Source organism: Lagenorhynchus albirostris, chromosome 13 (genome assembly GCF_949774975.1).
Source record: "Lagenorhynchus albirostris chromosome 13, mLagAlb1.1, whole genome shotgun sequence".
NCBI classification, from domain to species: domain Eukaryota; kingdom Metazoa; phylum Chordata; class Mammalia; order Artiodactyla; family Delphinidae; genus Lagenorhynchus; species Lagenorhynchus albirostris.
The window spans coordinates 36730978-36748484 of NC_083107.1; the positions used below are offsets into that span (position 1 = coordinate 36730978).

General features: G+C 38.6%; 1 protein-coding gene across 1 annotated transcript; it reads left to right on the forward strand.

Annotated features, from left to right (window-relative positions):
• On the forward strand, positions 1–6289 carry TMEM17 (transmembrane protein 17). The gene is made up of 4 exons (XM_060168733.1): positions 1–276; positions 3893–3996; positions 4156–4269; positions 5227–6289. Exons 1-4 carry the CDS (start codon positions 177–179, stop codon positions 5503–5505), a joined length of 597 nt encoding a protein of 198 aa, XP_060024716.1. The 5' UTR covers positions 1–176; the 3' UTR covers positions 5506–6289.
• The last annotated feature ends 11218 nt before the right edge of the window (positions 6290–17507 follow it).

The following is a 17507-nucleotide window of genomic DNA, read 5'->3' on the forward strand; positions in this document are numbered from 1 at the left end:
GCAGGAATGGGTTCCCCCGCACTCCTCTCCCTTCCAGGGAGCCCCACGCCTCGGCCGTGCAGTGCGGCCGCGCGTGCGCCCGGGCCCCCAGCGCCCTCGCCTCCCGGTTGCCGTGGGAACCTCAGAGCACCACAGCGCCCGAAGACGCAGCAGTGAGCCAGTACCAAGGCCAGAGCATGGAGCTGCCAGATCCGGTCCGCCAGAGGCTGGGAAACTTCAGCCGGACCGTGTTCAGTGACTCCAGCCGGACCGGGCCGGAGTATAACGAGGGTCCGGGTGAGTGGCGGAGGCCCAGCGCAGGACGTGTGGCCCTCGGACGACCTGGCGCGGGTTTTGGAGCGGCCAGATTTTGCCCAGACCTAAGATGGCGGTTTCGCCTTCAGGTGGTTCTCCGCAGTGCGGGAAGCTCCTTGGAGGAGGGGCTAGGCCGAGGGATGGGACTGAGATGGGGACCAGATACCCCGGCCCCGTAACCCAGCGGATTCCGGGTTGATAGTGCTGTGACCTGGCCGGCTAATGGCAAGCGGGGCGGCTGAGGTGGCGCCGGCCTTCCTCAGAAAAGAATATAAAAGCCGCCTTCGCCTTCGCAGCCCGCGTCCGGTCCCTTGCCCTCCGAGAACGCTGAGAAGGCCGACTTTGCTTTTCCTCTATGGCATTCGCCCTGGCTTTTCTGGCCAGGGTGGAGTGGAAACAGCCCAGGCAATCCCTTCTTTCCACTTACTATCCCCTACCCCAGTAAAATATCTTTTCCTTTTCTCCTTTCCTAGCAGAACAAGTACTTTCCACCACAAGTCCATTTTCTGGCAGAAGACATGGAAAGAAATTTTATTTTAAACGCTATCCAATACAGAGTGGCACCTGCCACTCTAGCAACGCCTTCAACAAAACTCGCACTCTCCCTGCCTTCTCCTTCCCATCCCCTATTTATACTTCTTGTCCTAAATCAAGTAACAAAATACCACGATGCTACATCCAACATGACAAGTGACAACGCAGTTTTCTGCAAAACAGTTTCCCTCTCTTAAATCATGATAGACAACATACTGTCAACCAAACCCACGCAGCTTTTATCACTTAACTGTGCTGGGAAATAGAAATCTTTTCCTCTTGCTTGGTTTAGGGATTTTTTAAAGGGGGCAAAGAAAAGTCATTTCCCATCGTTTCAATTTTTCACCCTGATTACTTGCCTGTCCTCTCAATTTAGGCCTGGTCTTGATTTAGGATGTACAGAGAAAAACATAATGTGAAAAATTAGGTTATTATGTTTTTGATTCTAAAGCCAAGGCACTAAAATCTGATGATATAAAGTATCAGGGGTTTTCTGTAAAGGGCCAGATAGTAAATATTTTAGACCTTGCAGGCCGTAGGTCTCTGTGGCAGTCATAGGTAATGGTAATTGAATAGACATGGCAGTGTTCCAATAAAACTTTATTTGTGAACACTAAAGTTTGAATTTCATGATTTTCAGTGTCACAAAATATTATTATTCTTTGATATTTTTTCCTCAACCATTTAAAAATGTGAAAAAACATTTTTAGCTCACTTGCTGTACAAAAACAGGCAGCTGGCTGGTAGTTTGCCCACCCCTGATTTATATTACATAATGTTTTAATTTAAATTCCGTTTACAGAAGTCAACTTGTACTTTTGCAGAATTTAGTAAATTCATGTCTTGTGCTTTCAAGGTTAATTTACATATTAACTTGATTTTCAACTGCATGATGGTAAGTTTGATCTGCTGAAATATAGACATAACTCTTAAGATGCTCATGTACAAAATTCTTAACATAAAAACTTCTTCGCAAAATTTGACTACAGTGTTTGCTCTAAAGGTATTAAAATTTTCAGCTTAACTAATTTATCACTATTTTTCCACATTTTCTTCCTTGTGGATCTGAATTAGGTTTGATTATTTGTACTGTAATTGCAAGCGTGTATTATGACCACAGCTGACCAAGAGTTGTACTATTGTTATGAGAAAATCCTAGGCAAGTGAGTTACCTTCAGATTTAACAGACTGTAAGAATGCATTCCTTTATTAGTGGTAATTTAATAAATGGGTGCAAGCAAAAGTAGACATAATAATCAGGGATATTCTTGGAGCTAAAGGAAAAACCTGGCTGTGAGAGGCCATGACTATCTTATATTTTAAAACTGTTAAATGATAGATATAAAATACTCAGATGCGGAGAAAAAGACATAAAAATCTGTTTTTAAGAAATTTATTTTAGGGGCTTCCCTGGTGGTGCAGTGATTAAGAATCTGCCTGCCAATGCAGGGGACACAGGTTCGAGCCCTGGTCCAGGAAGATCCCACATGCCACGGAGCAGCTAAGCCTGTGTGCCACAACTACTGAGCCTGCGCTCTAAGCCCACGAGCCACAACTACTGAGCCTGTGTGCCACAGCTACTGAAGCCCACGCGCCTAGAGCGAGAGCTCTGCAACAAGAGAAGCCACCGCAATCAGAAGTCTACACACCACAACCAAGAGTAGCCCCCGCTAGCCACAACTAGAGAAAGCCCACGCACAGCAACGAAGACCCAACACAGCCAAAACTACATAAATAAATTAATTTAAAAAATATTTATTTTAGAGCCTTTGTAAATTCTTTCATTTAGAGCAGTGGATTTCAAAATATATATCTGCTCTTAAATTGTTGGAATTTAGTCAAATTGAGGATGCATTTGTAGGGCCCAATTTAAAAAATCAAATTCTTAATTTAGGACCCTTCTCCCTTATATGAAAGCAAAAGGTACTATGTAATCAGCCTTAGATAAATGAAACTCATGTATCAAGAATGGCTACACTGGTAATGCCCTTATAATAGTATGTTTTCATTCATTCATTAATGAATTCATTAATTCATTCTTTCTGCTTATGCATATTTGGTATTTTCCATGTGTAAAAGCAAGATGCTAGGTTCTGTGAGGGCCTCAAATTTGGGTAGAATGTGGTCTGTGCTTACAATGAGCCTGTGTATAAGTAAAAGAGAAGGAAAAAGGACTCATATTTATTGAGTGCCTACTAAGTGCCAGGCATAGTGCTAGGGTGAAGTAATTTATATTATCTTTAATCTTCACAAGCAACCTGTGAGGTAATTTTAATGTTACTGTTTTACAGGTGAATAAATTAAGGCTCAAAGAGGTTAAATAATTTATTCCAAGTCTGGCATCTAGAGTTCTGAGGGAGTTTGGGGGGCTCCGGGTTTACTTGGACTCCAGAGCTCATTGTCTCTTCAGTAACCAGATTGTGTCTCAAGTGAGGGGAGTGTGGCTCTTTGCTAGCACTTCTTACACATAGACTAGAGTGATAAGTACCTAGAGGGGAAAGAGATTTCTGCTGGAGTGGGGGAATGGGATCAAGAAAGGATTTATGGAAAAAGTGGCATTGAATTGGATATGAATGAACAGGTAGGATTAGGATATGCTGAAAAGGGGTGTCTGTTTAATTATAATTTGGGGAGATTAGATTTTGCATGAGATTAGTTTATATGTGAGCGATTAGTTGTTATGTATTTTATGTGTTCATTTCATAGGCTCTTTACACAGAACTCTACAAAGGAGATAATGATTATTATTGTTATCTGTTCAATAGGATTCGTATTGATATTCCACATTTAATTTATACCAGTAGTATGCAAAAAAGTCAGCAGACTGTAATGGGAAAATGATAAAGTAATTGAAAAATATGAAACATACCCCCAAGTAGCCAACATAGGAACTAAATAGTATTATGATGACTATTTCCTTTCACTGTCAATGATTATAAATAGGCTTAAAATTTTGAGTTTCGTTAAGCTGCTGCTATGGTTATTAATTCTAAGGAACTAAAGGACGTATAGGGCAGAGACCAGGGTTAAGAGTTTGTTCCTTTTCTCTCTCTTTCTTCCGTAGATAATGAAATGGTTTCCAGTTTGGCATTGCAGATGTCACTTTATTTTAACACTTATTTTTTCCCACTTTGGTGGGTGAGCAGCATTACGATGCTTCAGATGAAGGTAAATCTACACTTTACTACTTCTGCTGAGGTCTCTTCTGCCGTCCCTAGCATTGTTACATTGTCAATAAAATTAAAGTTCTTCATATTTTTTTTTAATCTCAGGTCAGTCTTACTATATGTGAGATTTTATGAACATGTTTTTTTTTGTTTTTTTTAGTATTCAATCTTGCCTGATTACTACAAATTCATTGTGGTCACCGTTATCATCCTGATAACCTTAATTGAAGCTATCAGGTTGTATCTGGGCTACATGGGGAACCTGCAGGAGAAGGTAGGCTCTTCTTTCCTTTCTCTCAGTGCTACACATAAATGCAGTAAGACTTTCCTAACAAGGAAAAGGCAGTGAGATGTGATGGAAGGAGCAAAGGCCTGTAGTTAAGGCCTAACTCCAACTTCACCACATCTGTCACTGTGGTCTGTTTGCTTAATCTCTTGAGCCTTGGTTTCTTCACATATAAAATTGGGGAAATATTTACTTCACAGATTTGTTAGGATTAAGTAATTTATATAAAGTACCTGAACATAGTAAACACTTAAGAAGTGATAGTTTTCCCTCTTCTCACCAGTCTTGAAAATACTTGGTCAATTAAACGTGATTATTTAGATCCTGAATAAGAGAATGGGGGGAAATGATAAACTCATTTCCTCTGCAAGGCTTATGTTTTCTGAATCATCATGCTGCCTAAGCATTTACAGTTACCAAAATTTAGGGATAATCCCTAAAGATTTCTGTGTTCTTTCAGGCCCTTCATAAGGGCCTGTCCCAGCCTGTCCCACTGTATACTGTCCCAAGTATTTCTTGCTTTTTCCTAATCCAAGCATCCATTCCAGGTGATGTGTTGTTTCCCAGTCATACTCATTCCACATCTTTGCTTACTTAAGTTCTTGCCTCTTCCTCCTCCTACCCAACTTTAAAAGCCTACCTCCTTGAATTCTGTCTTTTACCTACCCTACTTACCCTCTTATTTCTTGTAGCATTTAGTCTATAATGCTAAGTGGTGCATTTCATTATTCACTGTAGTATTCTAGGACTGTCCCATAAGTAAGTTTTCTCTTCCAGTCTAGACTGTAAGTTTTCTGAGGACAAGGACCATGTTGTATTCCTTTTGATTTACAGAGCTCAAAATGTACGTTCACCATAGTGCCATCAAGTAGTATCACTTGCTTATTGATGCAAACAGAAGCCTGTACTTCACTGGTCTGATACTCATCATGTGTGTCATTGCAGGTTCCTGAGCTGGCTGGCTTTTGGCTTTTGAGCCTTCTATTGCAGTTGCCTTTAATTCTATTCTTGCTCTTTAATGAAGGCCTAACGAATCTGCCCTTAGAAAAAGCAGTACATATCATCTTCACTATATTCCTTACTTTCCAAGTTGTTTCGGCATTTCTTACCCTAAGGAAAATGGTAAATCAGTTGGCAACTCGTTTCCACCTCCAAGACTTTGACCGGCTCTCTGTGAGCAGAGGAGACATGAGAAGAGTGAGATCCTGTATAGAAGAGATTTGACCCAGTGCTGTTGAGTGAAAATCTGAAAGATCATTCTAGAAAACTTCAGGAATTAGGAAAACACCAGAGGGCTAGCACGAGAAAAAGGATAAAGCAAGTGTTTTGAACTGTATGCTCTCTGGCTCTGAAATTCCAAGGTTGGGGGCAATGATAAGACTATTTGCACATCACATGAAAGCAGTAAATCAACCCTAAAGCCTACGTGTTGTCTACCTGATGTCAAATATCTGAAATTTTTTGTTGTTGTTGACTTTTTCAGGTGTGTAAAAACCTGTATTGGTGGCATTACATCTTTACTGTAATATTTCTAGTTAGTACCTATAACTAGAAATGTGTATATTTCTTTTAACCTTGTTGGCTATCTATGTGTTGGCAGTATGTCTGAAGCACGTGGAAATGCTAGTCAGTATTCCGATGTATTAGACTACATTTGTAAACTAAGACACCAAATTTTCATGTCTGCTAAGGGTCTTAGCTGTTATGCTGAGGTTAAGAAGAAAACAGGTGGATTATCATGCTATTTAAGAAATGTTTTTATTCTAAAATTGTTACTTTCATAAAACCGTGTTCAGGGACTTCCCTGGCAGTTTGGTGGTTAAGACTTCACCTTCCAGTGCAGGGGATGCAGGTTTGATCCCTGGTCGGGGAGCTAAGATCCCACATGCCTCACGGCCAAAAAACCAAAACATGAAACAGAAGCAATATTGTAACAAATTCAATAAAGACTTTAAAAATGGTCACATCAAAAAAACTTTCAAAAAAATAAATAAGTAGATAAATAAAACCGTGTTTGGTATTTATGGCGGTGGTGTGTAAAATGTCTTTACAATAAGGTATAAAATATTTATGTAAAGTATCTGTAGGAATCATTCCTGTCTTGTACAGTTCTTTTGGGCTGTGGGTTTGTTATTTTTATTACAGAGTTTGCTTGGATGTATCTGAACATTATTTTTAAGTGACTATTGGATTGTCTTAAGGGATATAATGTTTTCTGTCCTATAGGGAAATGTGCCTTTATAAGTAATGTATTTTACTGAGAGATAGTTGTAGCTACCTTAAAAATCATTCTTTCTAATCTTCCTGTTCTGTAATTCATGCTTATTTTAGGACTTCCATGCTGTGCCTTATACATTCTTATATTGCTTAATTTTTGAAAATTTTTTTATTTCCCACTCTTAATCACACCTGACCAGTCTATTTATGCTCTTTCTATTATTATATATAAAGTTCAGTCAAATTTTTCTACCCCCATGCACTGGCTGATTAGCCTTTCCCCTATACCAAAGCTGTCACTAGGTATATTCCAATAATTTGAAATTCAAAATAGAATTCTGTTTGGATAGTTTACTAAAACATATTTGTTGTGTTTGTTTCCAGATAGGAATAGATAGGTGAGTTTATAAGAAAATATAAAATAAGAACACTAAATCTACATAGCAGATAAATTAAGGGGATGATGAAGAAAGAATTTTCTATTTAATAGTTGTTTCCAGAGTTTTATTTTAAATATCAGAGCCTCTGAAACATTTAAACTTTAAGGTTAAAAGAGTAATCACTAAAATGTTAAGAGTGATAATCAAAAATTTTAACAACTATAAAAATTGGGGGAAAATGTATTCAATTTATTAAAATTTAAAAAAAATTTTGCCCTAATAGCCATATTGCTTAAAATACAGATATAATAAGGATGGGAAAAAAGAAACTAAGAAAATCCATTGAGAACATGACCAAGTTATTTGTTTTTTGTCTAAACAATAAAACCATGATTTTGTGTTAGGCTGAACCAATATTTTCTTTTGGAGTATAGCTGGTTCCCTATGTAAGCATACGAAAATCAAGATAGATATTTGATTTTGTGTGTCAGCACATTTGGAGTTTAGGCAGTCCTTATTTTTACTTTATTTGAATAAGTTTGCCCATCCTTAATTCCAGTTACATCTTCCTCTTCAGGGTTCACAGCACTGTTCTGAAGTTTTCTAGTTAGGACATTGAGCTTCACAAACACTTTGTCTTTCACATATTTTTTTTTCCCAGGGTTTTTTCCTCATTATAGACAAGGTGGATGTGAATTTCTGTAAATCGGAATGATTTTTAAAAATTGGATTTTAATCAACATATGTTTGAATGCCTAGTTTGTACAAGGAAGAGTGGAGAGTTCATAGACACATAAACTCCTGTGCTCCCTGTTCTCAGGGGTACAACGTTGGAAGTAAAGTCTAACTTCATCAGGGAGGTGCAGTGAATGAGTTTCTACCTAATAAGTACCTGACAGCTAACAGTCCTTGGCTTCCAGTGCATCTCCTCTCTTTTTTCCTAGCATTTGGTGTCCAGGATTAGCACACTAGCCCTTCATCAACACCATCTAGCAATCACTATTCCTCTCATTGTCAGAGCACAGGGAAGGGACATGGGGCGGGAGGGGCAGGGAGTGCTGTTAAACACACTTGCTCATACACACTCGCTTGCGCTTGCCCGTGCACACAATAACAAGACGTTTACTGTCTGGTGGAAAAAGCAGATGGGCAAATCAGGGATAGCACTGTAGGATTACAGAGAATACATAAAAGATGAGGAATCTGGGAAGGCTTCCCAAAGAAAGTAACACTTTGGGATTTGAAGACTGAGCTGGTATTAAGTGTTAGTTTCAGTATTAAAAGACAGAAGCAATAGTGACTCTGAGTACTGCTTCAGGTATTACATGTAGTTTGATAAAACTGGTGGGAAGGGTGCATGAGAAGAAAGGACACAGAATCAGATAGAGAAGCTTGGGAGGAGCTAGTAAGCTAAAAACTCTAATATTCTGAATCCCTGAATAGTTTAAACAGTGAAATATCACATACATTTAGGTTTCAGAAAGATTTCTCTGAAAACAGTGTGGGAAATGTACTATAAGGGTTGGGCTAGAGGTAGAACTTGATGAAGCAACTTTGGAGAGAACAAACTGGCCTGGATAAAGTCAGTGGCAGTAAAATAAACTTGAGTAGAACCTATTAAGATTTTTAAAAAATTATTTTATATTTTAAAATAGGTATTAAAATTTTTTTTCTAATGTATCTTTTTGGGGATTACACACAATGGTAAACAAAATGACGTACTCACTATCTTATCCACCCCCATCCCCTGGCCATTGTTAGATTATTATTAGACTTAAATAGAGCTCTATCTGAAATAGTCTTTTATAAATTTTATTTGACGTGGCATATCTGAATAGTTCTTAATTTGCATCTGTGAAGACTATAGTTTTCAAAAACTTAAATTTAAATTTTAAAAGAATTTGAATCAAGATTTTGAGAGTAAAGGAAAGAAAAATCATCTATAATTCCATACCCTAAAATAACAAGTATTAGTAAATGTCCTCTTTCCTTGCAGTTTTCCTGTTGTAAATGCTTTTTAAAACATAGCTGTGACCACCAGCACTTACAACTTTGCACCCTGCTTTTCTGAAAACATTATAAATTTTTACCTATCTTTCTACATAGTCAACATGACCATTATCTTAAATGATTGCACAATATTCCATCAAGTAGATAGACAGTAATTTATTAAACTTCTCTCCTATTGTTGGATATTTGGGTTGTTTTCTTCTTTTGCATGTATACTGTTGGGCCTCAGAGCAGGCTGCCCCAAGATATGCTACAATGACATATTGATTAGTTTGAATTTAAGCCAGTGGAGAAAAAATGATATAGAAAAACACTCTAACCCCCTCTTTCCCCATGAAAGCAGGAAATAACCTCCCATGTGAAAGTATCCTCCTTATACCAGGAGGATAGAAAGCATCCTTATCACCAGAGTTAGGAAATTCAAGGCTAAGAAAACTCTGTAGACAAACTTTGTTACCTCTTTATGAGTCTGCTACCCCAAGCACAAGCCCCTTTGTTAAATCTTCACAAATAGTTGTTTCCTTGTCTAAAAATAATATATAAACAGCCTGCTTTGTTCACCTCGAGGATTCCATTTTTATGAGACCTCTGTGCATATGAATTAAATTGGGGTTTTTTCCTTCCTATTAATCTGTTTGCATCAATTTAATTATTAGACCGAGCAAAAGAACTCCCCAACAATACATAACATTGTAATGAACATCTCATGTATACAGCTTTTTTCCATATCTTAGATGATTCTTTTTAATTAGTAAGCTAGAGTCTCAGAAGTGAAACTGCTGGATCATAGGGTATGAACATTTTTGAGGACTGTTGATGCATATTGCCAAATTATAATATCCACTTTCTGTAATTCTAAAGATATTGCGATGAAAATTTTGACAAGGAAAGACTTAAGAGACCTTAGTCACCCACTCATCTTTGTGTTTCTGAGTAGCTACCACAGTAACAGAGTCTCCTAAGGAGGAAAAAATCTAAAAGCTGTGAAAGGAGAAGTGCAAAGAATTTAAAAAAATAAATTTTTTTTTTGAATTAAGGGAAAACTGATAAGGGACAGGAAAAGGCTTAGGCAAGCTGGTCGCAGTCAGCACAGACAGGTGTGACACAATAAAAACTGGGTCATTGAGTTGGGACAGCCCTAGGACATAAAAAGACTGAAATGAAGTAAAGCTCTGGATTACTTTGTTCTTGAATATTGAATTTTTTCAGAAGCATGGAGCATGAAATATTACAGTGATAAGCCAAGATTGGAAACATAGCCAAGAAAAAGAGGTCTTTAAGGGATTGTTTAAAATGTTCTGAAGGAATAATTTGGTTTGGTCTTAAACGGCTCAAAAAGTAAATTGACATAAAGCTTTTGCATAGCAAAATAGGCATAGAGGCAGAAAACAATGAGGCAAGTGGAATGGTTTATCCTGTAAATTCGTTCCAATGTAAAACGTTAGATTTTTGGTCCTAGAAAAGGTTTGTCAGCAAACTTTAATGCTGTATTTTTTTAAGTGCAATTAACAGTAATTTGTTATGGGTATACATCTTATTCTAGTTTTAAGAGACTCTTAATTTGAGGGTTTTCAGTCAAGAAAAAAACAAAACTAAACAGCTAATCATTCTAAAAATCATTCTAAGAATCATCCTAAAAATCTCCTGTCCACTGCATACCGCACTCCCGCCACAGTGTTTAAGCATTAAGCATTTAAAAACATTCAGGCCCTAGAAAAATGTGTTTAAAATCAGGTTTAACCACAACGTTTAAATTTATCCTGGTACTTACACAGATGTACATCTTTCTGAAAATGAGGGTAAGAATCGGTGTGTAATCATTTCAACCAAACTCAAGAAAGAATAAAACTCTTAAAAAGGCACAGACCAGAAGATAAATAAAACATATATTCTATGAAAAATTAAGACACTTGGAAGTTTAGCTTATCAACATGCTCAATCTAAACAAGTTTCACAGCCACACCCTTGTCTGGAAAGGGCTTTCTGAGCCAGTGAGGTCTGTACAATCACAGTGTATATATCACAGCTACTTATTCGTCCTTCATTGTTCCACAGGCCTAAGTGTTTAGCACTTGGCTACATTAAAAATGTAGACTTTTAAAAACAATAATCAACCAACAATGGCCTTCTCTTTTAATTTTTCAGAACTCTAATAGCACTATATTTGCCTGATAGGAAAGTGGTATTATCGATTCATCTCTAAAGGGTTTTAGTTCCTGATCTTGAGTTATTTATATTCTAATCGAAAACACATTGGAGACACTGCTCAATATTATAGCTCAAAAGAGAAAAATGTTTGATATTCAAATTCAAAATGCAAATTCAAAAAATGTTTGATATGTACATTTAATAATTATTTTATAAATGCTTGATTCATTAGTACCTAGAAGAACTAAAATGATCACTAAAGAGAGTGGAAGTTTAGGACTTTGCTTCAATAGCTTTCCTAAAAAGAATAAAAGCTGGTAAGAGTTAAAGTTTTTGCTATCCTAAAAACTAGAGCTCCTGATGCCCAATAAGCCCTTGCTAAGGAAGGCAGGAGAGCAGTTCACTGTTGATTATTTGGTAATTTACTAAGCAGAGCAGCAAAGGATATATTCATGCCTTTTATTTTTAGTATGCTATAATTTTGTTTTGCAAAGTAAACTTAATTTACTTAGCTCCAACAGTATGCCATCCACGCTATGCTTTGGTACTCCAGGACAAAAAGATAAATAGGATTGAGTCCCTGCCCTTCCAGCCAAGGGCTCGCAGAGGAGACAAATTTAAGGTGATCATCATGGCTTATGAAAATATTGTAATAGAGCTATGTAAAATATGAAGAAAAGTGAGGAATCCTGACTAGGAGGCAAGATAGTCTTTCAGACAGATGGAACAGCATAGACAAAGGCACAGACATTTGAAAACATAAGGTCTGACCAGAACCAAAAGTAGTTTGATATGATTAAAATATAAGCTATGTTGAGAAGGGCCTGAGATGAGCTGGAAAGACTGGCATCAGGATGTTATCAGTGTTTCATATAATAAAGAGTTTGAACTTTGTACTGTAGGCAAGGAATGGTGTATCTATATTGAAACAGAAGACAATGCTGCCGTATTTGAAAATGATACAAAGCTGAGAGGGAGAGCTAATTTGATAGATAATGATCACATTTCAAAAGAATCTCATAAGAGGCTGAAATGCTGGCACAAATACATTTTACACACACATACACACACACATCTTCCAACCTACACCTCTCAAAAAATCAGTTCACTAATAATTAAGGAGCTCATTATGTGCTATTTTTCAAAGGAAAATATCTGAGTGGTCTTACGCGAGGACAAGCATATCTTAATAGAAGTATAATGACCAGATCATGGAAAGGAACAATCTCACTGTTCTCTTCCATGTTGCACTAGTAAATGTCTCGTCTTTATTGTACCTTCCCTACATTTATTGAGAAATCTAAAAATAAATCTAATCATGCCACTACTCTCCTTAAAATTCCACCAGACCCTCCACTTCCTACAGCAGAACACCCACAGTCCTTTGCGTGGCGCACCAGGCCTCTTCCCGCCTGTCTGGCTCATCTTGCCACCCCTCCAATCCTACACGTGCAGCTCCTCCAGTGCACCATTCTGGATTTTGCCTCCGGACCTTTCCCCTCCATTCAGCTCTCAGCCTGAAGTAACTTTATCCACGTGGTGAAATTCTGCTGGTCTTATAATTCTTGGCTCAACTGTCATGTCCTCCATGGAAATGTTCCATTGTCTCCTACCTACTTCCAGGTAACACTTGCACACTTTTCTTTGTATCTCCGCTGCTCATCTTTTATGACTGCATCTAAAATGATTAATTATATGTATTTTTATATATTAGATTCCTACTACTTAATTGTAAGGTCTTCATGGTAAATGTCTTATTCATCCTTGTATTTCCAGTGCTTACCACATTGTAAGTGTTCAATAAATATTTGGTGATGTTGGTGAGCAAAATTTGCTGCCCCCAAATGTCTCTGGCATGTAGATGATTTCAAGCTGAAAACAAACAAGGCCCAAAAGTCTCAGGAAGAAACTTTGACCTTCTCCCAACTGCCTAAAAAGAATTTAGATGGAGGGCCTGTTTCCAGAATGGAGCTATCGCCACAGACACCTGCAGCGGATACGGGCCAGGTGTGGTGAGGGAAACTCTTAGAGATCAGAGTCTACTCTGTGTCCCCTTGTCTCTGCATGGCCCAGCAAACATTTATTTAACAAACATTTGCCTTCCATCCTCATGTTAATTGCCTTCCTCCCCTATGAAGTCCCAGACCCTTAACCTCCAACATCCTCTTTTGTCTTTAACTGAAAATGGTATTTAAGGTGAGGGTTTCAGCCATTTTGGTGATTACTCAGTTTTCCTGGGTCTCTCCCATGTACACGTTATGTACACGTTAACTTTTGTTTGGATTTCTCCCGTTAATCTGTCTCATGTCAATTTAATTCTTAGACCAGCCAGAAGGAAGATTTCCTCCTCCATGACAGTGAACAAATGAATGAACGGACTTAGTTAAGGGGAATCAGTGTTGTACGGTGGTTAAAACCACAGGTTTTGGAAGCAGACTTATGCTCAAATCCTTGCTCTGTTTATCAGTTTGGTCAAGTTATTTAACTTAACCTAATCCTTAGTTTATTCATCTTTAAAATGAGTGCTTATAGGACTTTTGCAAGAATTAAATGAGATAAACATAGTAGAATAAGCATTAACATATGGAAAATATTCTTATAATTTTATATTCTGAATTTCCTGGGCACTTTAATTCCTTCTAGGTCTTTAAACTCACTTTATTGCTTTATGGGCCCAGCAACTTGACCCTCAGGCTTGATCAGGCAGGGGTTTTGATTACCTCAATCTAAACTGATAAGACACTTACTGATAATGTATAATAGGAGCTATATAGGCTCTGAGTTCCTGCACACTGAATGCAGGCATAAGGCTTGCCCTCCCTGAGGGTCCACGTCCATGTGGGGGGATCAAGTTATAACTGCAGAGACTGCTTGGAAAGCACAGTTTTAAAAGAAGGAAATCAGATATTATTACAAGGATGTTTTTAACAAGCTAGTGTATATCCATTGGGGACATTTCCACTACAATAGGGCACATGTAAGATTTTTTTTTGTTACACCTTTCTCTTGAGGCAGTATGATCTTAGAGTTGTAAAGGTCTTTAGAAGTCATTGCTGATGTAGGGAGGTGATATAGATACATTGTCTCAGGCGGCCAGCTAACTACTTTTGGTTGTCCATGTGGGTTTAGAAGTTTGATCCTTGGCTTTTCCAACCAGAAACTCGATTTTGTTAGTATATCCCAAATTAAACAGACTCAAAAGGAGCGACCACAGTAACTAAACTTATAAAAGATTGATGTACGGGGCTTCCCTGGTGGCGCAGTGGTTGAGAGTCCACCTGCCGATGCAGGGGACACGGGTTCGTACCCTGGTCCGGGAAGATCCCACATGCCGCGGAGCGGCTGGGCCCGTGAGCCATGGCCGCTGAGCCTGCGCGTCCGGAGCCTGTGCTCCGCAACGAGAGAGGCCACAACAATGAGAGGCCCGCGTACCGCAAAAAAAAAAAAAAAAAAAAAAAAAAGATTGATGTACAAACCAGGGTATGAATTTATTCATTTATAATGCAAAATACAACTGCCAGTATACTTTCTTCCTATAGGAAATCTATTTAAAAAGCCAAATTATAATCATTAAACTTGCTTGGTAATCATGAGATCAAATTGATGTTTGTGTCATCTAGCTATGATAACTTGAGGCACTCATCTCTGCTCTACAGATGTGTCTGCCAAGGAACTGACTACTTGAATCGAGGCTGATCAGGGCTCCCTCTCCCCAGGCCTGGGGGATGCCATGAGCAAAGTCAAGGAAGGCAAAAATTTCATTTCATGTTGTGTGTAGGGAATCCCATTCAGTGTATGTCATGTTCAAGCGTGAGCTGAGAGGAAGAAAGCAGAAAGATGAGGCTGAAGACACCAGATCATGGGATGTAGAAAATGGTAGAAGGATTGACCAGGGCAGGGCCAAGAATTATTAACTGGTATTGAGAGCTCACCTGGGGGTAGAAATGATGGATGTGTGCAGCTATTCCAACCTATGCAATTGCATCATTTTCTAGAGCTTTCTGGGTACTCTTGGGCAGAAGGTAGATGGTTAAGTTGATCCAAAGTTAGGAGTATATGGAGCAAATGCAGTGGAAAAACAACAGTAAGAAGATTTTCAGGTATTGTTTATAGTGGCAAGAGGAATGAACCCTGAGATTTCTACTATGTGAAACCATGAAGGATAATCAGCAGAAAAGAATGGGGCAGAGGTCCTGATGAGGTAGAAAGCAAGTTTGAATATATCTGTCTCCACTACAGTTAACGAGCATCTTGAGGACAGGGACTAGGTCTTATTCACTGTATCCCCAGTACCTAAGACCATGCTCAGCACATCATAGGCATTTAAGAACGTTAACTGAATGTACAGATGAATAAACAAACAAGCCATGTTAGAACTCAGAGCTCCTGCCTCCTGTTCTTAATATACAGTAATTTCTCTAATAGGTAATAGATAATTTCTACCCTAGAGGGTAGAAATGCCACATTTACTCATACCTAAATCTTTTTGGCATAAAAAAATCTTAATTTTAAAACCAATAACCACTCTTAACTAAGTATAAGCTTTCAAATTTTGACGAGACTCCCAAAACTAATACAAGTAATAGACACCACCATTTAACTGAAGGTCTGCCATGTACCAGATGCTGTGCTAGGACTTTATCTCATTTGATTTGCATGACAACTCTGTAAGGCAGGAATTATTCCCATTTTACAGAAGCTAAAATTGGGACTCAGGAGAGGTTAAAGAACTTATTCAGAGTCACACAAGTAAACAGAAGACAAGATTTAAACCTAAGCCTGGGACTTCCCTTGTGGTGCAGTGGTTAAGAATCTGCCTGCCAGCTCTATTTACAATAGCCAGGACATGGAAGCCACCTAAGTGTCCATTGACAGATGAATGGGTAAAGATGTGGCACATATATACAAAGGAATATTACCCAGCCATAAAAAAGAAACGAAACTGAGTTATTTGTAGTGAGGTGGATGGACCTAGAGACTGTCATACAGAGTGAAGTAAGTCAGAAAGAGAAAAATAAATACCGTATGCTAACACATATATATGGAATCTAAGAAAACAAAAAGTGGTCATGAAGAACATGGGGCAAGATGGGAATAAAGACACAGACCTACTAGAGAATGGACTTGAGGATATGGGGAGGGGGAAGGATAAGCTGTGACAAAGTGAGAGAGTGGCATGGACATATATACACTACCAAACGTAAAATAGATAGCTAGTGGGAAGCAGCTGCATAGCACAGGGAGATCAGCTAGGTGCTTTGTGACCACCTAGAGGGGTGGGATAGGGAGGGTGGGAGGGAGACACAAGAGGGAGGAGATATGGGGATACATGTATATGTATAGCTGATTCACTTTGTTATAAAGCAGAAACTAACACACCATTGTAAAGCAATTATACGCCAATAAAGATGTTAAAATAAAAAAAAAAAAGAATCCGCCTGCCAATGCAGGGGACACAGGTTCGAGCCCTAGTCCGGGAAGATACCACATGCCACGGAGCAACAAAGCCCGTGTGCCACAACTACTGAGCCTGCACTCTAGAGCCCGTGAGCCACAACCACTGAGCCCACGTGCCACAACTACCGAAGCCCACGCGCCTAGAGCTCGCGCTCTGCAACAAGAAAAAATACCACAACGAGAAGCCCACGCACCGCAAGAAAGAATAGCCCCTGCTCGCCACAACTAGAGAAAGCCTGTGCACAGCAATGAAGACCCAATGCAGCCCCAAATAAATAAATTTTAAATAAATAAACCTAAGCCTGCTGAGCTCTAAAGCCCATGCTTTTTCACTAAGCAGTGTTACTTGTCCCCAAACTTATGCTCCAAAAATATTTTTTTGAGTTGATTTAGACCTGTCCAATCTGGAAGCCAAAGCAGGAAAAATGACGCTATTTCTCCTCTTTGGACCCCAGACCTTCAGGGGTCAAGACAAATAGTAAAAAAGGGGTACACAAGCTCTTATCATTTTTTTAAATATAATAGTATGTTTACCTATGGAAAGGCCGAGCAATTTTTAGCAAACTAGAAATCTGGGGGGGGGGGGTTGCTTTTGGTTGGAATTATACTAACTCAGAGCATTGGCCTTGGTCATTTCAGGTTCATCCAAGCTGGCTGGCAGTTAAAGAGATATGTATTTGATTAATTTTTTAAATGGGAACCCTTTTGATAAACTAATTAAAAGGACTGCTATTTTCTGATGTAGTTCCTTGCAAAAAGCTAAATGTTTTTCCTGTATTATTTACTCCTCCAAGGAATTCTAATAATTGTATTATTATTATTTTACATTAGTATAATACAGATCTTCCTCTATTTACAATGGGGTTATGTCCCGATAACCCCATGATAAGTTGAAAATATCATAAATTGAGTATGCATTTAATGCACCTAACCTACTGAACACCATAGCTCAGCCTAGCCTATGTTAAACGTGCTCAGAACACTTCTATTAGCCTGCAGTTGGGAAAAATCATC